General features: G+C 31.9%; 1 protein-coding gene across 1 annotated transcript; it reads right to left on the bottom strand.

The window, feature by feature from the left end:
- Positions 1-15,259: 15,259 nt before the first annotated feature.
- Positions 15,260-18,855, bottom strand: LOC116017396 (sugar transporter ERD6-like 16). The gene is made up of 16 exons (XM_031257977.1): positions 18,592-18,855; positions 18,333-18,395; positions 18,148-18,237; positions 18,009-18,068; positions 17,795-17,860; positions 17,638-17,703; positions 17,466-17,541; positions 17,291-17,355; positions 16,909-17,082; positions 16,728-16,812; positions 16,589-16,635; positions 16,434-16,496; positions 16,284-16,343; positions 16,105-16,158; positions 15,938-15,997; positions 15,260-15,837 (listed from the first exon to the last, which is right to left on the bottom strand). Exons 1-16 carry the CDS (start codon positions 18,787-18,789, stop codon positions 15,601-15,603), a joined length of 1,464 nt encoding a protein of 487 aa, XP_031113837.1. The 5' UTR covers positions 18,790-18,855; the 3' UTR covers positions 15,260-15,600.
- Between the last annotated feature and the right edge of the window lie 141 nt (positions 18,856-18,996).

The following is an 18,996-nucleotide window of genomic DNA, read 5'->3' as shown; positions in this document are numbered from 1 at the left end:
GATAGCTACAACCTGCAACTTAGTCTTCCTGTTCTTTATGTACTGATCATAATAATATAATTAATACAGACTACTCGGTCTAATTGTTTATGACAATTACGGATCAGAAACTCATAGATAGCAATAGAAAAACAATAATAATAAACTAAGTTGTCAATTTAATTCATTATCAGTCTTCCTGGAAAATTAACTTTAAAAGAACAGAAAGTACATGAATTCAACAAATTAATTGAAATCGAACCTCCCTAAATTCACAACTGAAATTTCAATTCCTTGAATCAAAATAAATAAAATCTAGCCAGACATGGAGAAAAACTATTCTAATGTTCTAAGAATATGAAAGGAACAATCTGCTAAAATACATCAGAATAGCTCTCCTTTTATAGGGTTCTGAACCAACAATTTTCCCTAAAATTATTGCTCTTACCAAATCAAAGGCTGATTTCTCTCACAATTTCAACCTCAAATTCAAAAGCTTGGTTGATTTTTGATCTTCCGCGAATGAGAATCGGTCGAAGTCGATTGCCTGAAGCTGCTTTGGCCGTTTTTTCCGCTGTTGCGCACCATCCATCTGCACCTTTGCGTATGAAATAAAAGACAAACAAAATAATCTAATGTACTAATTAATGATAATCGGCAGGAAGGAATTGAAACAAAGAAAAGCAAATTAAAATCACTAATTAAGTGGGACCCACTAAACTAAATTATTAAAGATATAACTAATAAGCTTAATTATACTTAAATTTAATTAACTAAGTACTCTAATCCTAATATAACTTAATATACTAAATATAATTAAATATAAAATATAAATAATAAAATTAACCTATAAAATCTTATTTAAATATGGTATAAAATATGCTTATCAGTTACTTTCATAGACTTCTTTCTTTTGAGATATGAAGCACATTCTGCCTGGATATGATCAAACCCTTCACACTATCTGCATTGAATTCCCTTGTTCTTATTCTTGTTTTCACCCTGTTGCCATTGATTAGATCGTGATTGATTTCCATATTGTCCAGACTGACTAGACTGACCAGAGTTTTTCATGTAGTTTGAGTTGATTGACTTCCCACTGGATTTAGATGAATTTGACAAAGACGAGGAAGAGCTGTTTGATCTATTCGTCTGATTCTTACCTCCCCTGTTTCTTCGATTTATCTGTTTCAGAATCTTGGTGAAGTTTCTGGTGATCATTGCCACTACTTTATCATCCAATTCTTCGGCTTCTTCATTTGAGTCACATCCTTCAGCAATGAAGGCCACATTCTTACCCTTTTTGGAGCTATTTTCTAGCGATAGAATGTCCATCTCGTATGTCCTCAAATTACTCATTAATTCAGCAACAGATTTCTTTTCCCAGCCTACACTTTCTTGAATTGCAGTAACTTTCATTCTGAAACGCACTGGCAAAGATCGGAGGATTTTTCTAACCAGTTTGTCCGATGAAAAGGGTTCACCCAATACGGCGGCTTCATTCTTTAGTTCTTGAACCCTAGCATTGAATTCAACTATGGTTTCCTCATCTTTCATGCGCAGCTCCTCAAATCTGGTGCGCACTTGTTGCATCTTGGTTTGTTTAACAGAAGAATCTCGTTCATAGAGTTTTTCCAGAATCTCCCATGCGTCTTTTGCAGAGCTGCATCCGGCGATTAGCCCAAATTAGCCCTCATCGAGTGAACTAGTAATCGTATTCAGTGCCTTATTGTTGTTGTCACTGTTAGTAATTTCTTCAGCAGTCCATTAATCGATTAGAGCCAAAATTTCAGACTTGTCTTCTTGGACTCTTTTGGGGTGAGTCCACCCATGAGTAATAGCTTTCCACACATATACACCTTGTGCCTGAAGATAGATCCTGGTTCTCGCCTTCCAGTATCCATAATTGGTGCTGACTAATTGCGGCGGTCTAGCTTGTCCTTCCATAGACACGATTATAAGCACAACAACAATCTTGAAAAATCAGGGTTAGTATAGAACAAGGAAAACAGAAGATTTTGAAGGATCGAATATCAAGAGAAGAGTCTTGAGACTGTGCTCTAATACCAATTGAAATTTAGACTACCTGAGTCTGGGTCCTAGAGTTTATAAGTGGCTCCCAATTTTTGAACCTAGTTGCTAGGTTCATTGGAGGACACCTAACAACAATTTGACATAGTGCAGAGATTAGTTCAATTTGTGCTGTAATGCAATAATGTATATGAAAATTCTAAAGCAGTAAAGACACAAGCAATTGATAACCCAGTTTGGAATCTCAGTTCCTACATCTGGGGGGCATCACTCTGATTGTCTAACTCTTCATTGATCAACACTATGAAATGTACCACCAATTACAGTTGTGTATCACATGGTCACTCTAGAACTCATCACAACTCCATTCTAGAGTTCAACCTTGAAGAGTTGACAAGAACTTGATCTTCTGATCTTCTTGAATTGAGGCTCCCCCTCAATAGTTGCACGAATGACTTTCAGAGTGAATGCTTGCCCAACTAACTTCACGGAGAAGATGTATCTTGAGTCAAAGTTAAGCTTTGCCAAGATTTCTCATAATTGCATACAAAGAATTTCTTATCCACATCTTCAGAGTAAATCTCTCCAACCCTTCACAATAAGAGTTGGCTCATATTTATCTTTGTCTGAATCTGGAAAGCGGTTGAAACTTCAGTAACCAACTCCGAACATCTTTTATGCTCTTGTGCAGATACTCGTTCAGTAAGTTGTCTTCAGAGTCTTCAAGGTCTTCTGAACTACTTCCTATACTAAACTACTACAAGGCTACAACATTTTGACAAACCAGTTTTGAACTATCTACTGAACTAAATACATATTGTCATAAAAACTTGGTACAACCCAGTGAGTTTCTTTTTGAGAAAACTTAGTTTAACATATATATATATATATATATATATATATATATATATATATATATATATATATATATATATATATATATATATATATATATATATATATATATATATATATATATATATATATATATATATATATATATATATATATATATATATATATATATATATATATATATATATATATATATATATATATATATATATATATATATATATATATATATATATATATATATATATATATATATATATATATATATATATATATATATATATATATATATATATATATATATATATATATATATATATATATATATATATATATATATATATATATATATATATATATATATATATATATATATATATATATATATATATATATATATATATATATATATATATATATATATATATATATATATATATATATATATATATATATATATATATATATATATATATATATATATATATATATATATATATATATATATATATATATATATATATATATATATATATATATATATATATATATATATATATATATATATATATATATATATATATATATATATATATATATATATATATATATATATATATATATATATATATATATATATATATATATATATATATATATATATATATATATATATATATATATATATATATATATATATATATATATATATATATATATATATATATATATATATATATATATATATATATATATATATATATATATATATATATATATATATATATATATATATATATATATATATATATATATATATATATATATATATATATATATATATATATATATATATATATATATATATATATATATATATATATATATATATATATATATATATATATATATATATATATATATATATATATATATATATATATATATATATATATATATATATATATATATACATATATATATATATATATATGTATATATATATATATATATGTATATATATATATTAAGGAAGTGTATTGTTTGTTTAGAAATGAGTCATTTGCCAATGTGTCTGTAGTGTGCTTCTACAGCCTCAGGAAGGGGATGAGGGAAATGTATCAACTATGCAGAAGAGAGAGATAAATTAGGACATATAATTAATAATTAATTTGATAAAAAATAAAATAGAAATGAAATTACCATGTTAACCTTGTTATTGACATCCAACATGTAATACCCCGTATTTTCCTAACATTATTATTTTATTACATGTAATACCCCGTATTTTCCTAACATTATTATTTTATCCTAAGGCATTGGCATGCTTGAAATATGATCCATAGATATTCAAAATAATTTTTGTTGGTTAATATAGTTGTTAATAAGATGCGATCGTACGTACCGGTCACGAACCGTAAAATTTTTAGAGCTGGTGTTCGGACCCGTTTGTCCTAGGAAATGGATTATTAGACACCATATTATTATTCTTGAATTTCCTATTTAATTAAATCAGCCCATAGCAGCGAAAATTTATTTTGATCGTACATCGCTAAATTTCGCAGTGTACCGAACCTAGCCCAATTTTAAGTTTCAGTCTGGGATAAATTTTTGGTTTCGAAAATTATTTGATTTAAATTAGTTTCTACCGAGAATTCATCTGTTTTAATCCCGATCAGTCTAGCTAAGATATTTTTCAAGATCAAACCATAGGAAAGTGACACTTATCACAATTATATACCACATGTTGGTGTGGACTAGTCAACCATTTGAGATCAAAATATAAAGCCATTTTTTTTCCCTTTCCCTTCATTTGGACAAAAAAAAAACACAAGGAGAAGAGAGAGGAAGATCATCTTTTTTCCTCCATTAAAGCTTCACTTTCCATAGCCAAAGTTTCTTCTCAAGTCTCAAGCTTTTCGGTAAAACTTTAATTTTATTCGGTAGAAAGCTTTATTTTTCTTCCTAGACCTTGAATCTAAGCTTAGTTTCTTAATATTTGTTGTTATGATGTTAATTTTTCTCCTAGGGTTTTGGGTGAAAATTTGGGGAAAAGTTTCAAGATTCCTCCTACGGTGTTAGTACACTCCTAAAAAGGTAAGGAATCCCTTAAGTATGTTAAGGTCACTTGAAATTAGATAATTGCTAGTTTATTTGAATATGATGAGTTTAGGTGAAACTATTATGTACATGTGTGTATGTATAATATATATATATATAATTGTATTTTACATAATATATATATGTACAAAATGTTGTGTTGGTGAGATGTGGTTGCTAAGGTGCCTAAACCTCTAAATTAGAAGTATTACGTATATTATATAGTGTATGTATGTACGTGTAAGTATAATAGTATATATATTATATACGTATTATGTATGTACGTAAATCGTATGTGTATATATATGTATTTATATATATATAAACCGTATGTAGGTATGTTGGAGCTAATGGAGTTTAATTTGTTGTTGATGATGAAATTCGTATATGATAAGGATGGGGCTGAGGTTGAGATGAATTAAGGTACACGGGTTATAGAGTATTGCGTATGTTGTGAGATGGAATTTATGATAACTTAGCTGGTGATACGAATTAAGTATGGGTTGTTCTGGCCGAGATAATATGGGTTTGAATGGTGAATTTTATTTAAAATGACGTAGATATATTAATTTTGGTGATAAGGGTTGGTATAATGGTGATTAAAGTGTTAATTTTGGTGATAAGGGTTGGTATAATGGTGATTAAAGTGATGCTTTGATAATGGGTGGTTGGTATAATGGTGATTAAAGTGATGCTTTGATAATGGGTGATTAAGGTTATAATATATACTAATGTGCTTTGATAATGGGTGATTAAGGTTATAATATATACTAATGGATGGAGATTGCATGTTGATGTTGCCATGATTTAATCAAGAAGGTAATTAATCATGGATAACGAGATTACGATTATGTGTGGGGTTAATGATGGTGATGATGCTTCAATTAGAATAATGGTTAGTTAATGGCAGTGATTAATAATTAAGATTGTGGTTATGGTTGTAATTATTGATAATTATGGATTAAGGTTTAATTATGGATTAAAAATGATCAAAGGTTTATTATGGATAAAAGGTGATGTTTGAATGTTAGGTTGATACATGGGTTGTGAACTAATGATGAAGAGATTGTAAATAAATGGTGTTAATGATGCTATTATTAAGCTTAATTATGAGTTAATGATGATCAAGGGATGCTTAGGGATTATTCATGAATTAATGAGGATGCTTATTGATTAGGGATTAATGGTGAATGATTAAGTGTTAATGAAGCATGATGATTGGTCATGTTGTTGATAAAGAATTGATTGTGGATTAATAATGATATGATCATTAATCCGTGATTAATAATTAATGATGATGAGTTTGGACTAGGATGATAATCAGTTAATAGTGGATTGATTATGGACTATAGATAATAATTCTAAGGATGAGGTTGTGGTGATGAGTATGAATATTGGAGCATGATGACGATGGTATAGTGCAGAGATAATGTTATAATAATGGTTGAAGGGTATATGACGGAGTGATGATGGATTAAAGTTAGTAATGGTATATTTGAGCTAAGGATGGGTGATTAATGATTAATACTATTATTGATAGGGTATGTATGTTAACCGTGTATACATATATGTATGATTATTATGGAAATTTATACTATGTATATATATAGTATGTGCACTTTATGTGGGTATGCATAAATGTGTGGGGTGATATGTTGATTGCCTATATACATATATGTAGTGTTATGTACATATGTGATGTGATAATGAAAATTGTGGGATAGTTACACTTTATTACCCCGGTGTATGGTAATTAGTGTACTATCAAAATGTTTTGAGAAACAAAACTTTTGAACTGAGTTAAGAGAGTTGATTGATTTCAAGTTGGAACTTGGTTTTGTGGAATATGTCCAAAAAGTAATTTTTGACTCAAGAAGGATGAGGAAGAAGGAAAATTGTTTTCAAACCCTTAGTTTCTAGTAAAGTTGAGGAGGACCTTGATTAGCCTTCGGGTGGCTTAAAGTGCCCTTGCCCAAGGTTGTTATATTTAGTATGATCATTCATACGGAAGGAGCGAAGTCTATCCGCCGGGTACTATATAACTCGTTTGGATGAGGTATTCCTGCGAGGGTGTGCACACTTAAAGTATAGTTACTCTACAAAGTCCGGGTAGGTGTCGTTTCTATGGACCTAGTAGGGCCAGCTAGGGATCATTTTAACGAACCCTACCTCCAGGGGATCAGTGTTAGACCGGGTGATGACCACTGAACCCGAGTTCGATGATCAAAGTGGTCAAGAGAAGGAGTCAAGAGAATACTCCAAAGGCCTCACGCTTTCTACAAAGAAACTAAGTAGAGAATTTCATATGAAAATGTAGTTACTCTGTAGCTACGCTAAGGGGAAATGTGACGATTGTTTAAGCAAGAAAGGGTGTTGATGAACCCTCTTTGAGAAAAAGTTGGTGGAATTTTCCTGTGAGGAAGATTTTCATGTACAGGGTGGTGATTAGATGCGAAGTCCATAACATTCTTCCACTACTTACTTATATGCGTAAATGATTAGTGATGCATTGGGTAATATATTTCTTGTTAAGCAATCCCTTATCCAAAGAAATTCTACTGTTGCTCCGTTCTTATTTATTACTTGTGCAAACTATACTTGATAACTTGTTTGCAGGTAAAGTGTCAATGAGAAGTAAGGGTAATAGAGGTTTTTTTTAAGTATACCTGTTTTGCAAACCTTTATTTAATTTTGGGTGACCCATGGATCCCTTACTTAGCCGTCGCGCTAACTACACTTCATTGTGTTATCTACAGATGCAATCTAGTGTAAGTTCTTGTAGTGCGGCGAACTCTCCAAGTTCGCCGGAGTATGAGTGTCATGGCATGGATTTTGATGACTATGTACAGCAGATGACGGACACCCTGGAAGAATTATTTCCATATGTATTAAGTTGGATGTTGATGTATTTTGATGTTGTAAGTTTAGCTTGTGCACTTAGAGTGGAGTTTATCAAAGAGGCGATAGAATTCACTCTAGGCGTGGCGGTAGCCCCCAGTTTTCTGCTAGTTAGATGTAAGCTTCCGAAATGTATTATTGGGATTTTGTAATAAATCCAAGATGTGAAAATTGGGGTGTTACACAACAAACAGAATTCTTAATAAGGACTAAAGTGGGTAAAACCATTAAAGTAGAGGACTAAATAGAGTACAAAAAGTCACTTAGGATTAAATTGAATAAAACCACTATAGTCGAGGATTATATTGGGTAATTCTATCCCATTTTATTTATACTTTTTTTGTTTGTTTTGAAACATGCATTTTATTTATATTATTTACTCTTTATTGTGCATATTAATTATTTTTCTTTAATAGGAGTATCAATTCGTATATACTAAAATTATTATTATTATATATTAAATATTAGTATTTATGAATATAATTAATCAATTATAATATTATTAAATATTACATGAATTTCAATTTTGGGTAATGGTCGTGAGCCCCTAGCATATATATCAAATTTTATCAATTGCTTATATTATAAATTACTTATATTAATTCGTGATCCCCTAGCATATAGAGTTGAATAATGGATGAATATATAATAATAAACATTCAAATACTCTTGATTTCCATTCTTGTTTTTTACCATATATACAAAAATAAAAAATGTAAACAAAATATATACCCTCTATATGGAAGTTGGTCAAAATAGAAGATCAATTATACCATACATAATATTACCAATTATGTTATTATGTTATTACCCAATTAATTTGTCTTTTCCACACGGTATTATGTTATTATGTTAGTACGTGAATATAAAAACAATATTACCAATTAATAGATATTAGTTAATTTCAATGTTTCATTTTCTTACCAAATAAGTTTTATTAATTATTTGACCAATAAAATAGTTAATTAATTCACTACAAAAGTTTGGACTGAAAAATGAAATATGAGGATTTTACTTTTATATATAGTATAGATTAATATGTCTTTTCTACACGGTATTATGTTATTGCGTTTATACGTGAATATAAAAATAATATTACCAATTAATAAATATTAGTTAATTTTCATTTAAAATTTTCTTACCAAATAAGTTTTAGTAATTATTTGACCAATAAAATATTTAATTAATTGACTACAAAAGTTTGAGCGAGAAAATGAAATTGGAGGATTTTACTTTTATATATAGTATAGATTACATAAGGACATTTTAGTTTTTATACCACTTTTTTCCTTCTCATTCCTAATAATTATTATATTTTTCCCTACCAAATACTGTAATTTGAATTCCTACATTATTCCTACCTTATTCTTTCCCACCAAATTGCAATTCCTTTCCTTTTTAATTCCTTCCTCCCACCCAAATACCCCATCAATGTTTATTTTTAAATAAGTACTTCGAAATATATCAATGCAAAATTATATAACAGAGCATATGTTCATGCATAGGTAATTGAATATTAAATTTGTTTATTTAATTTGGTAATTCAAAGTGTATAAATGCAAGATAATATATAAGAGATTGATTATAATTGTCATTAAAATAAATGTTTACAACTTTGTAAAAATGCTAGTCTAAAAATAATAGTCTAAATAAATATTACTTTTGGTTTAAATTTCTCTAAGTCTTCGTAATTCTCTTTTGGGTAGCATTGTCATTGTCTTCAACTTCAATACTTGTCCTCTTCTTTTTTATTAGTAGTATGTCATGTGCAATTGGGTTACTGGTGGTTGCATAGATGTTAGCGTGATTCAATGAGATTATGGTGTAGAAAGCTGTGAATTTGCCTTGTTGTGTATATGACTGGATCTTAGTTGTACTATGAACTCTTGATGTTGCAAGTGCCTGTTGATATTTGGTAGTGGTAGTTTTTTCCCATACATGTTAATGTGTTGTGAGACGTGTGTTGTAGATTCTCATGTGAAAGCATTGAACAAAATATTAATATTTATTATATTTATAGAAGTTTCATGAGTAGTACATCTTGTTCTAGTTACATAACTTGTTTACTTGATAGTAACAATAATGACTCTGCAAGTAGTTAGAATATTGACTGTGCTACTACGGTGGTTAGTTTTTAACCCTTGGACCACGCTGAGAGCGGTTCGACCCTATCCGACCTGGATTGTCCATCCGTCCCGACCTTGTAGGAGAACGACCTCTTGGGCTCCCTACCTTGGATGCGATGGTCGTCCCCGATCGAACTGCTACTCCTGATCGGGGATGGTGTCTCGACCTTCTCTACAAGGGTCGACTCCAAATCTTAGGCAGCATTTGTAACATATGTACGACCCTTTTTCCGCTTCCTAGACCACCTGTGTATGATCCCCACGTGCCCGTCATGCCGGAAATGCGGGATTTGTCCTTTTCTCCTAGCTATAAATACCGCATTAATTGCAGAGAGAGGGACTTTTGGAAGCTTCCTCCTAGTAGCTAACATCTCGGAAACTTTTGACCTATTGTCACGTAATTCGAGCTGAATCAACCAACCCAAGAGATAGGCCGAATCAGTCCGACATCATATACTGTATAATCTCTATGTAAATGGTCATTGAATAATAATATCGGTTCTTATTTCACTACATCCGCGTATTTACATTATCAATATTTTTAGAATTAGTATGAATGAATCTAGTACTTGATTTTTTGTGTGTGCGTGTGTGTATTTTTTGTAAATTTTTTTTTTGTTGAATTGATACTAACCTTAAAGTACTGACTGCTGCCTTTTCACCACAATGCATGCAGTTAAATCACTACAAGAAATTTCACATTTAGTGATAACAGAAGTTGTCACTAAAACTACCGATTTTGGTCACTATTGAAATTAGTGACCAATTTTTGAAGTCGTCACCTGTCGTCACTTTATCCTCCTTCACTATTGTAGTAGTGACAACTTTTCAAAAGTTGTCACAATTACTTAGACTTTTGTGACAATATTTATGTACACTAAAAGTAGTATTTGAGTTATACCAATAACGGTCACAATAAATGTACAATTTGTGACCTAATATGTTATTACAAAAAATTGATTTAGTGACAACTAAAATCGTTGCAATTAATTAGTTTATTGTGACAACATTTTAGTCACAATAATTGTACTTATTTATGAGAATTGTTCTTGACACAAAAATGATTATCAGTGACCAAAAAATGAATACAAATAATTACTTTATTGTGACAACAAACATAGTAAAAAATGTTGTATATAATATCATTTCTCCTTAATATTTTGAACAAGTACCAAAAACACCGTTAATACTTTGTTTTTTTTTTAAAAAAAACATTGTTTCAAGAGAAGCCTCCGGCTTCATTATTTAATGAAGTCGGAGGCCTGGAGGCTTTTGTAAATGTCTTCATTTTTGTAGTGAATAGTTTTCCACTTTGTGCATAAACCTTTTTAAAACATATCTTCTAAGACACTGATTGAATCAACATAAAAGACAGTAGAAAGTCCAGTTGCTATCGACCCTAATCCTGATCATACTGAAGATGGAACACCAGAGGATGCTGATGAATCTACTAAGGTTACTAACAGAAGTCAAAGAGATAAGCCTACTAGAACATAAAAGAACCATCCCTCTACCAACATAATTGGTATTCCTTGTAGAATGAATTATTGTCTTACCCTTGAGGTATTTCAACCAGATAAGCACTTTCTTGTAAAATAACCCCAGACCACGTAATTACTCTGCCAATTGTAATTTATAAGTCAGCATAGTTCCAACGGCTAACTTTCAAAGGCTTTTAGTGTAGTCTTTGTTCTGTCAGATCTTCAATCAGTACTCTAACTGGCACTAAACCTAATCGCTACTACAGAAAACACATTTAACTTCACCAAAATAACGTCTATTTTTTACAAAACCGATGTCAAATAATTATTTAAATTTACAACTTTTTTTAAAAAAATGATACAACTTCGGTTAGATCAACTAATTGACGTCGTATAGTTTTCTTTTATTATTATTATTATTATTATTATTATTATTATTTATTTTAATATCCAATACAACGTCGATTAGATCAACTAACCGACGTAGTAAGTTTTTCCTATTTTTTTTATTTTTAAATGTAGGTACGACGGTTCATTATCGAACCGACGTTGTATTTGTTTTTTTTTATTTTATTTATAAATTATAAAATCTCATTTTTAATTATTAAAATAAAAACTTACAGCGTTGGTTGTTTCAAACAACTGACGCCATAGGTTCTTCAACTATATTACATTATATGCAACAAAACTCTCCAATTTGTTTGGACCCTCTCCTACTATTTTGGAAACCCTCTCTAACCTCAAAACACACTGCCGTCTGCCACACACCTCCGCCATGATCGTCGGACATCCTCGCTGCCACCGTCACACGTCCTCGCCGCCAAAGTCACACTTCCTCGCCGTTGCACGTACTCGTCGCCCAGCCGTCGCTCGTCACCCGTTGTCTCCCTACTGTCTGTCGCTGCACCCGTCGTCGCCCTGAAGTCCGTAGCCGCCCCCCGTTGCCTAGGCGCCCTTCCCGTCGCACCGCCGCCAACGGTTTAGGTAATAAAATAATTATTTTTAAATTATTTGTTTATAAATTTTGAATTTTAATGTTATATTTCAAATTTTTTGGGTTATATTTTAAATTCTAGGATTTTATTTCGAATTTTAGGGTATATATTTATATATTTTGAATTTATTGGGTTCTTGTGTATTTTAGAAATTATTGTTGATATATTTCAAATTTTAAGAAATTATTTTGTATTTTAGGCATAATAGATTATTGTTGATCAATTGCCGGCAACCGGACACACCTCCACACATGCAGCGCCGATCCACACCCAAACCGAGACGCCAAAGTGCTTTTTCGATGCTGGGTTCTGCTCGACTACATTCAGGGCGTCGTTTGGCGCGGTTCTGCTCTCAGCAACAGGGGAGTTCTTGGCGGCTTGTGCAGGTCCTCTGCCGCTGTGCTTCACTCCATTAATGGCGAAGGCCGAGGCTTGTAGAAGAGCGCTCACGTGGTTACAGGAGGAGGACCTCCATTCAATTGAGGTGTCCACTGATTGTTCCCAACTTTGCTCATATCTCTCACAGGACTGCCCAATACGCTCACACGCTGGTTTCGCCATCCAGGCGTGCAAGGCGTCGATAACATCTTTTCACAGCTGCATAGTTAGTTTAATTCCAAGATTACACAATGTTATAGCACTCACCCTGGCCGCGTCGGCTTCTTCGCAGATTGATACACTGTACTGGGACTCTGTCCCTCCTAACTCTATTTCTGCTCTTCTTCATTAATCGATTTGGTTACTTGGTTTTCAAAAAAAAAGATTATTATATTTCAGATTTTAAAAATTATTGTGTATTTTAGAATTTATTGTTAATTTAATTTGAATTTTATAAATTAATGCTAATATATGTTGAAATTTAGGAATTATATGTTGAAATTTTAATTTTAATGCTAATTAATTTGAATTTTATGTTGAAATTTATGCTAATTAAAATAATTCGAATTTTAATGCTAATTAATTTGAATTTTATGTTTAAATTAAGTACATGTAATAATGCTTTAATTAAGTACTTATTACATGTAATAATGCTTTAATTAAGTACTTATTTTATGTTTTAAATTTTCTTTATTGTAATACATTTATATATTTTCGTTTGTTAATAATTTTTCTTTCTAAACAGACATATGGATTCATCAAATGATGATGGTACTACAAAAGGTACTCAGGGTACTCAAGAGAGTGATACTACTGTTAAGACGAGGGTGTCACTCGTATGGGGTGGCGTCGTTTCAATATCCGACGTCCTTTCTTTAATATACTGCTTCTAGAAGACCGACGTCGAAAGAAAACCGACGTTAAAAGTGTTAAAAAATCGACGTTAAAAGCTTGTAGTAGTGAACATAACCTATCAGTTTGCCATAATAATTTTGCTAACTATACATTTGGGATTTACAATACTAAACACTAACAAGGGCTTTGGGGATGACTATTCTTAGTGTTGACAATCTTCCCACATGGGCGAAGAAATGAGATGCCAAATGCAAAAATAGGGACATTGAGGGGGAGTGGGAGGGGGAGGAGGAGAGAGCGAAAGAAGAAGCGACAAAAAATGTTGGAGAAAGAGGTTGAGAAGGATACCCTAGAAAAGATTGATTCAGTTAAGAAGGGGTCATTCATGCAATTGCTTACCAGTTAATGAAAGAAAGTCATATTTCGTTGTCAGATGGAAAGAAAACTGGTACGTGAAAGCATTAAGTGGTGGAGGTGTGGAGTAATTGAAGGAGAAATTTGTTTGAAGCCTTCACCAACAATACACTTCAACATTCCCAACATTTATGCTCATAATGTGATGCCAGAAGAAACATAGAAACATATTATTGTATCTTAGCGATGATTATGGGAAGTTGACAGAATTGAAATTGAAAAAAACAAAGAAGAAGAAACATAGAAATATATTATCCTATCTTAGCAACGATGGGAAGTAGATATATTAACTGTAGGAGCTTGAAGGATTCTTGAATATATATATTTACTAGTATTTTGTACGCGCGATACGTGAAAATTCATGCCCAATATTAAAACATTAATAAATACAAACAATTAAAATTTATAATTCAAATTATATATACACAAATAATATATATATTTTATACATACACATATATGATTTACCATTCATAGAAATTTAATTAAAATATAATCAACCATTAAATTAATTATATAATAATTTTAATAAAATGGTAATTAATGAATAAGGAAAAGATATGATAGATATAGGTGTATGATAATAATGATGGAGTTAAAAAGTAACGGGGTGTTATAACGGTGTAAGTGTAGTTGTGTCTAATAACATTGAAGTGTACAACATTTAAAGTAAAATGTATATATATAGCATACAAAAAGAGGGACATAAATTAAGGATATAACATTGATTGAGACTTATTATGTTTTTAGATATGAAGGGTTTATACGAATATTTTTAGAATAATAAAAAAATAACTATTTTTAATGGGTTACAAATAGCGAATCAATACCAAAAAAGCGTTTTAGATGCCTATTTTTATTGCAAAGAAAATAACTCATTTCAAATTTTATTCTTTGATGATCTACAAATTATAAATGCAATGATGATCGATCTACAAATTATAAATGCGATGATGATATGACAATAGGCTCAATTTCAGACGTTTGGGAGTATTGCGAAGATAAACAAAGCCTTAATGTACCAGGCTTCATGGATGGGTTACGGAACATGTTGAGCTAAACAGATGAGTCAACCTCAATTTCAAACAAGGATACTGAGGCAAATTAATTAAAGTGGTAACATTAAAAAATTGAATTAAAATAAAACTTGAGTCAATCTGTCTGCTGCATTGATCGAATCAAATGTATAAAATATGAGAAATGGAGTAGAAGAATAATTAAACAATTAGAATATTACACTATATATGGCTATTTAGCTACAACAAAGAAACTGATATGATGCAACAGTTTAATTAATTAAGCTGGCTGGCATATATAACATGCATCTGATCATTAATATTCAATTCCGCTATTTGGGCTGTGAAGTCTTGTGAATTCAACAAATCTTGAATCCACCCATGCACTTTAAATAAAGCAAGCAAATTAAAGTCGTGGGTGGTGGTGAAGAATGAAGATCCAAGGTAGGTTAGCTTGATTCTAGCTAGATAGTTAAGTTGAGGAGTTGATGATTGCCTGGATTTCCTCCAGGGTTTTCCCCTTGGTTTCTGGCACAACCTTGACCACAAACAGGAAGGTGAGGGCGCAAAACATGGCGTACAACATGAATGTGGCAGTGGAGCTCCATTCCATCATGAAGTTGAAGGTGTATGACACTGCCCATGCACCTACCCAGTTCACCAGAACAACCAAGCTTCCTGCAGCACCCTTTACATGAATTGGGAATATCTGAAACAAAACATTTAGTGTGTGTGAGTTCGATCACTACCGAAAAATTCTAACAGGCCGGAGCGAGAGAGAAATGTAAGTATATATATATATGAAATACCTCTGACATTATAACCCAAGGCACTGCTCCCATTCCAATTGAGAATGCTGCTATATATATCTGTTAGTTCACATTGAAATTAAATGAAAGATTTTAGATCAGACTCACTCTCTAGACAATTAATATAATGCATGTCTATTTGAATTAGATCAGATCAGAGGAAATACCAGTACTCCAGATACAGCCAACACTGGAACCAGATTAAGCCACACACTTTGACCCTGATTCAGAACAACATGGATGGAGTTTTTGAACCGAACCAATATTAGATTTCATTATACTAGCCATATATGCATGGGTTTTATTTAATTAATATGTGACAGTACAGTTCATCTGGGTTCTATACCTTTAGATAGAAAGAAGCTCCAGTTAGAAAGCAGCCAATGAATGTTCCTGTTGCTGACACCTTAAAAATAAATAAACACAAAATATGTGTTCAAAATAACCCCAAAACTAAAACTGGCATGACCAGGAGAAAGTATGTAGATCGAATTACCAGAAGAAGTGGTCTTCTTCCTGATCTGTCCATCAACATTGCCCCACCCACAGTAATAGGGACCTGTTGAAACAACATTAATTCAAGCATGAGAATATATAATCTTCCTTAATCACTGAGTTTTGTTGACAACTTTGAATTTCACTCTGACAAACCTGAACAATAGCATAGGCAATAGTCCCAATATTTCCATTGGAAAGTCCTGCAGTTTTCATCCATAAAAGTTACATACTATATATCTATCTTCAAGGCTACACTAGCAGAAAATGTTGCAAATCTGAACTGATCAATTACCTGCTGCTGAAAAGGTTTCGCTAGCGTAGAAACCGATACCATTTATCCCGATAAATTGCTGGAACACCATTAGTCCAACACCAATCTGAATGCATGCGGTTCAAGAATTCAATTACACTCACTTGATCAGGATGGAAGAGAGTAATCAAGGAAACCAAATGGATAATAGAAGAGTGCTTACAATAACAGCACGAATGTATTTGGAGTCAAACAAGTCTAGGATTCTAGCTTTGGGTAAACTCTGCAGAGTATCAACATATGCCTGGATTTCTGCAGCTTCTTTAGTAACATCTGCATTTTTCCCACGAAGCTTACGCAGTGCTACATCAAAATCTTTCTCACGCCCAACTTTTGCCTGAAATCACCAATAATTACTCAATTATTTGATCAATATTTTCATGATCGTCAAGTTAAGAACTAACAATTGGGCGAGATGTGGCCCTATGGTTAATATCCACCTACTCATCGTCAATTGGTTTTAAGATAACCAAAGAACTCCGGCATACTTTTAGGAAGTAAGCATAGTGCAGCGCTGACTGTAGTGCATTTTAAACAACACTTACCAGCCATCTAGGTGACTCCGGGACGAAGAACAGACCAACAAGCAAAAAAACACATGGAAGGATTCCTACAAAATTTAAAAATTAAGAATACTCATCAATTGTTTTCAAAAAAAAAAAAAGAATGCTCATCAATCAATTGTGTATTGTAAATTTAAATTCTTGAAAAAATCCTCACCAGTTAGAGCTAACTGTCTCCATGTCATAACAGTCCCAAGTAGAAATGCAACTGATGAGCCACAGACAATCATAAGCTGCAGATCCAAGCACCAATTCAAGAATTTAACAACTAACAGAATGCATTTAGTGCTTATTTAGGGATCATAATTTTATTATTAAGCTATTTTTACCTGATTAATTGTTGTCAGTCCACCGCGAAGATTCTTAGGAGCAATTTCAGCTATAAATACTGGAACCTGTGGCAAAGATTAAACATTAAAACTCTGAAGGGCTCATAATAATCTTGAGTTTTCAATTTTTGGAAATATTTTTTAATAAAATATTTACCACATAAGAGAAAATTCCTATGCCAAATCCTGTGAAGAACCTTCCCATATCAATGGACCAAGATCCCTTTAGTTAAGGGGAGAAGGATTGTGTATTAGTACTTAAACATTAATTAGAAATAAAGTATGTAATGATAAAAATAAATCAATAATTAATTAGCAATAATTGCATGAAATAGATAAAATTATAATTGGGAAAGAGGGAATTCCCATACAATGGCGTAATAAATTGCAAGCCACCCAGCAATACAGAGCACAGCAGACAGCCTCATTGCCTGTGTAACATAAACAAGACCAATTTATTTAATTAATTTATTAATTTATTGCAGAAATTTTTTAATTTCACATACATACCCCTTTCCTACCAACTAGGTCTGCAATCCTTCCACTTGCAATGGCACCAATCATTGCCCCAATGGTTATAATAGAACCAAACGTAGAAAACTGCAAAATTACTCAAAAATAAAATAAAATTCATCATTATTATACTTAAATATAATTAAAAGATGAGGAAATTACAATAACAAAAAATTACAAACCTGGGCAATTGATAAATCTAAGTCATTCCTTATGGAAGATTGTGTGGGTGCTGAGTATCCGACCTGCAAAAACCAAACTTAGAGCTAAACAAGATTTCCCACTTTATTTTCCCATTATGAGAAATTATTTTGAAGGTCCAAATCCGGGAAGTTAATAAAAATCCCCTTAATTTGTTAAGTTTTTGTCACTAGCTCATGCATGCTAATTCCTGGAACTAAAACTCGGTGAGAGAGATAAAATTAAAAGTAGTGTACTTACACAAGATCCGAATTCAAAAGAGCCACAGACAGCCACACAGGTACTGAAAACCACCATAAAAATCGACCCATTACTCTCTTCTTCATCCTCAGAATCCACAATAAGCTTTGAATAATCTTGAAGAAAAGGCACCTCCAGTTCATCCCCAGCCCCTTTCACCATGCCCTTTTCGATATCCTTACACTGATCGGCCGCCATTATATTATTGTCTCTGAACCCGGCGTGGCGTTTGTGTTTGAGATGGAGGCTGGAGGTATTTATATGCATGGAGAAGGTGATCCAACAGCGAGCGGAAGATATTATAGTATGAATAATAATAATAATGATTGGATACTAAAATAAGTAAGTATTTTGGAGAAAGCAAGCTGTAAACTCCGAATAAGATAAGATTATAAAGTAGGATTG

Source organism: Ipomoea triloba, chromosome 4 (assembly GCF_003576645.1).
Source record: "Ipomoea triloba cultivar NCNSP0323 chromosome 4, ASM357664v1".
Lineage (NCBI taxonomy): Eukaryota > Viridiplantae > Streptophyta > Magnoliopsida > Solanales > Convolvulaceae > Ipomoea > Ipomoea triloba.
The sequence above is the reverse complement of the archived record's forward strand: the minus strand, read 5'-3'. Positions and strand labels throughout refer to the sequence as shown.

What these genes read in the sequence shown, in the direction of transcription:
- LOC116017396 (XM_031257977.1), bottom strand. Translation starts at nt 18,789, where the DNA reads ATGGCGGCCGATCAGTGTAAGGATATCGAAAAGGGCATGGTGAAAGGG. An exon ending in CGAAACCTTTTCAGCAGCAG is followed by an intron (nt 16,636 to 16,727) that starts GTAATTGATCAG and finishes TGAAAACTGCAG; the next exon opens with GACTTTCCAATGGAAATATT. An exon ending in GAAGAAGACCACTTCTTCTG is followed by an intron (nt 16,344 to 16,433) that starts GTAATTCGATCT and finishes TTTATTTTTAAG; the next exon opens with GTGTCAGCAACAGGAACATT.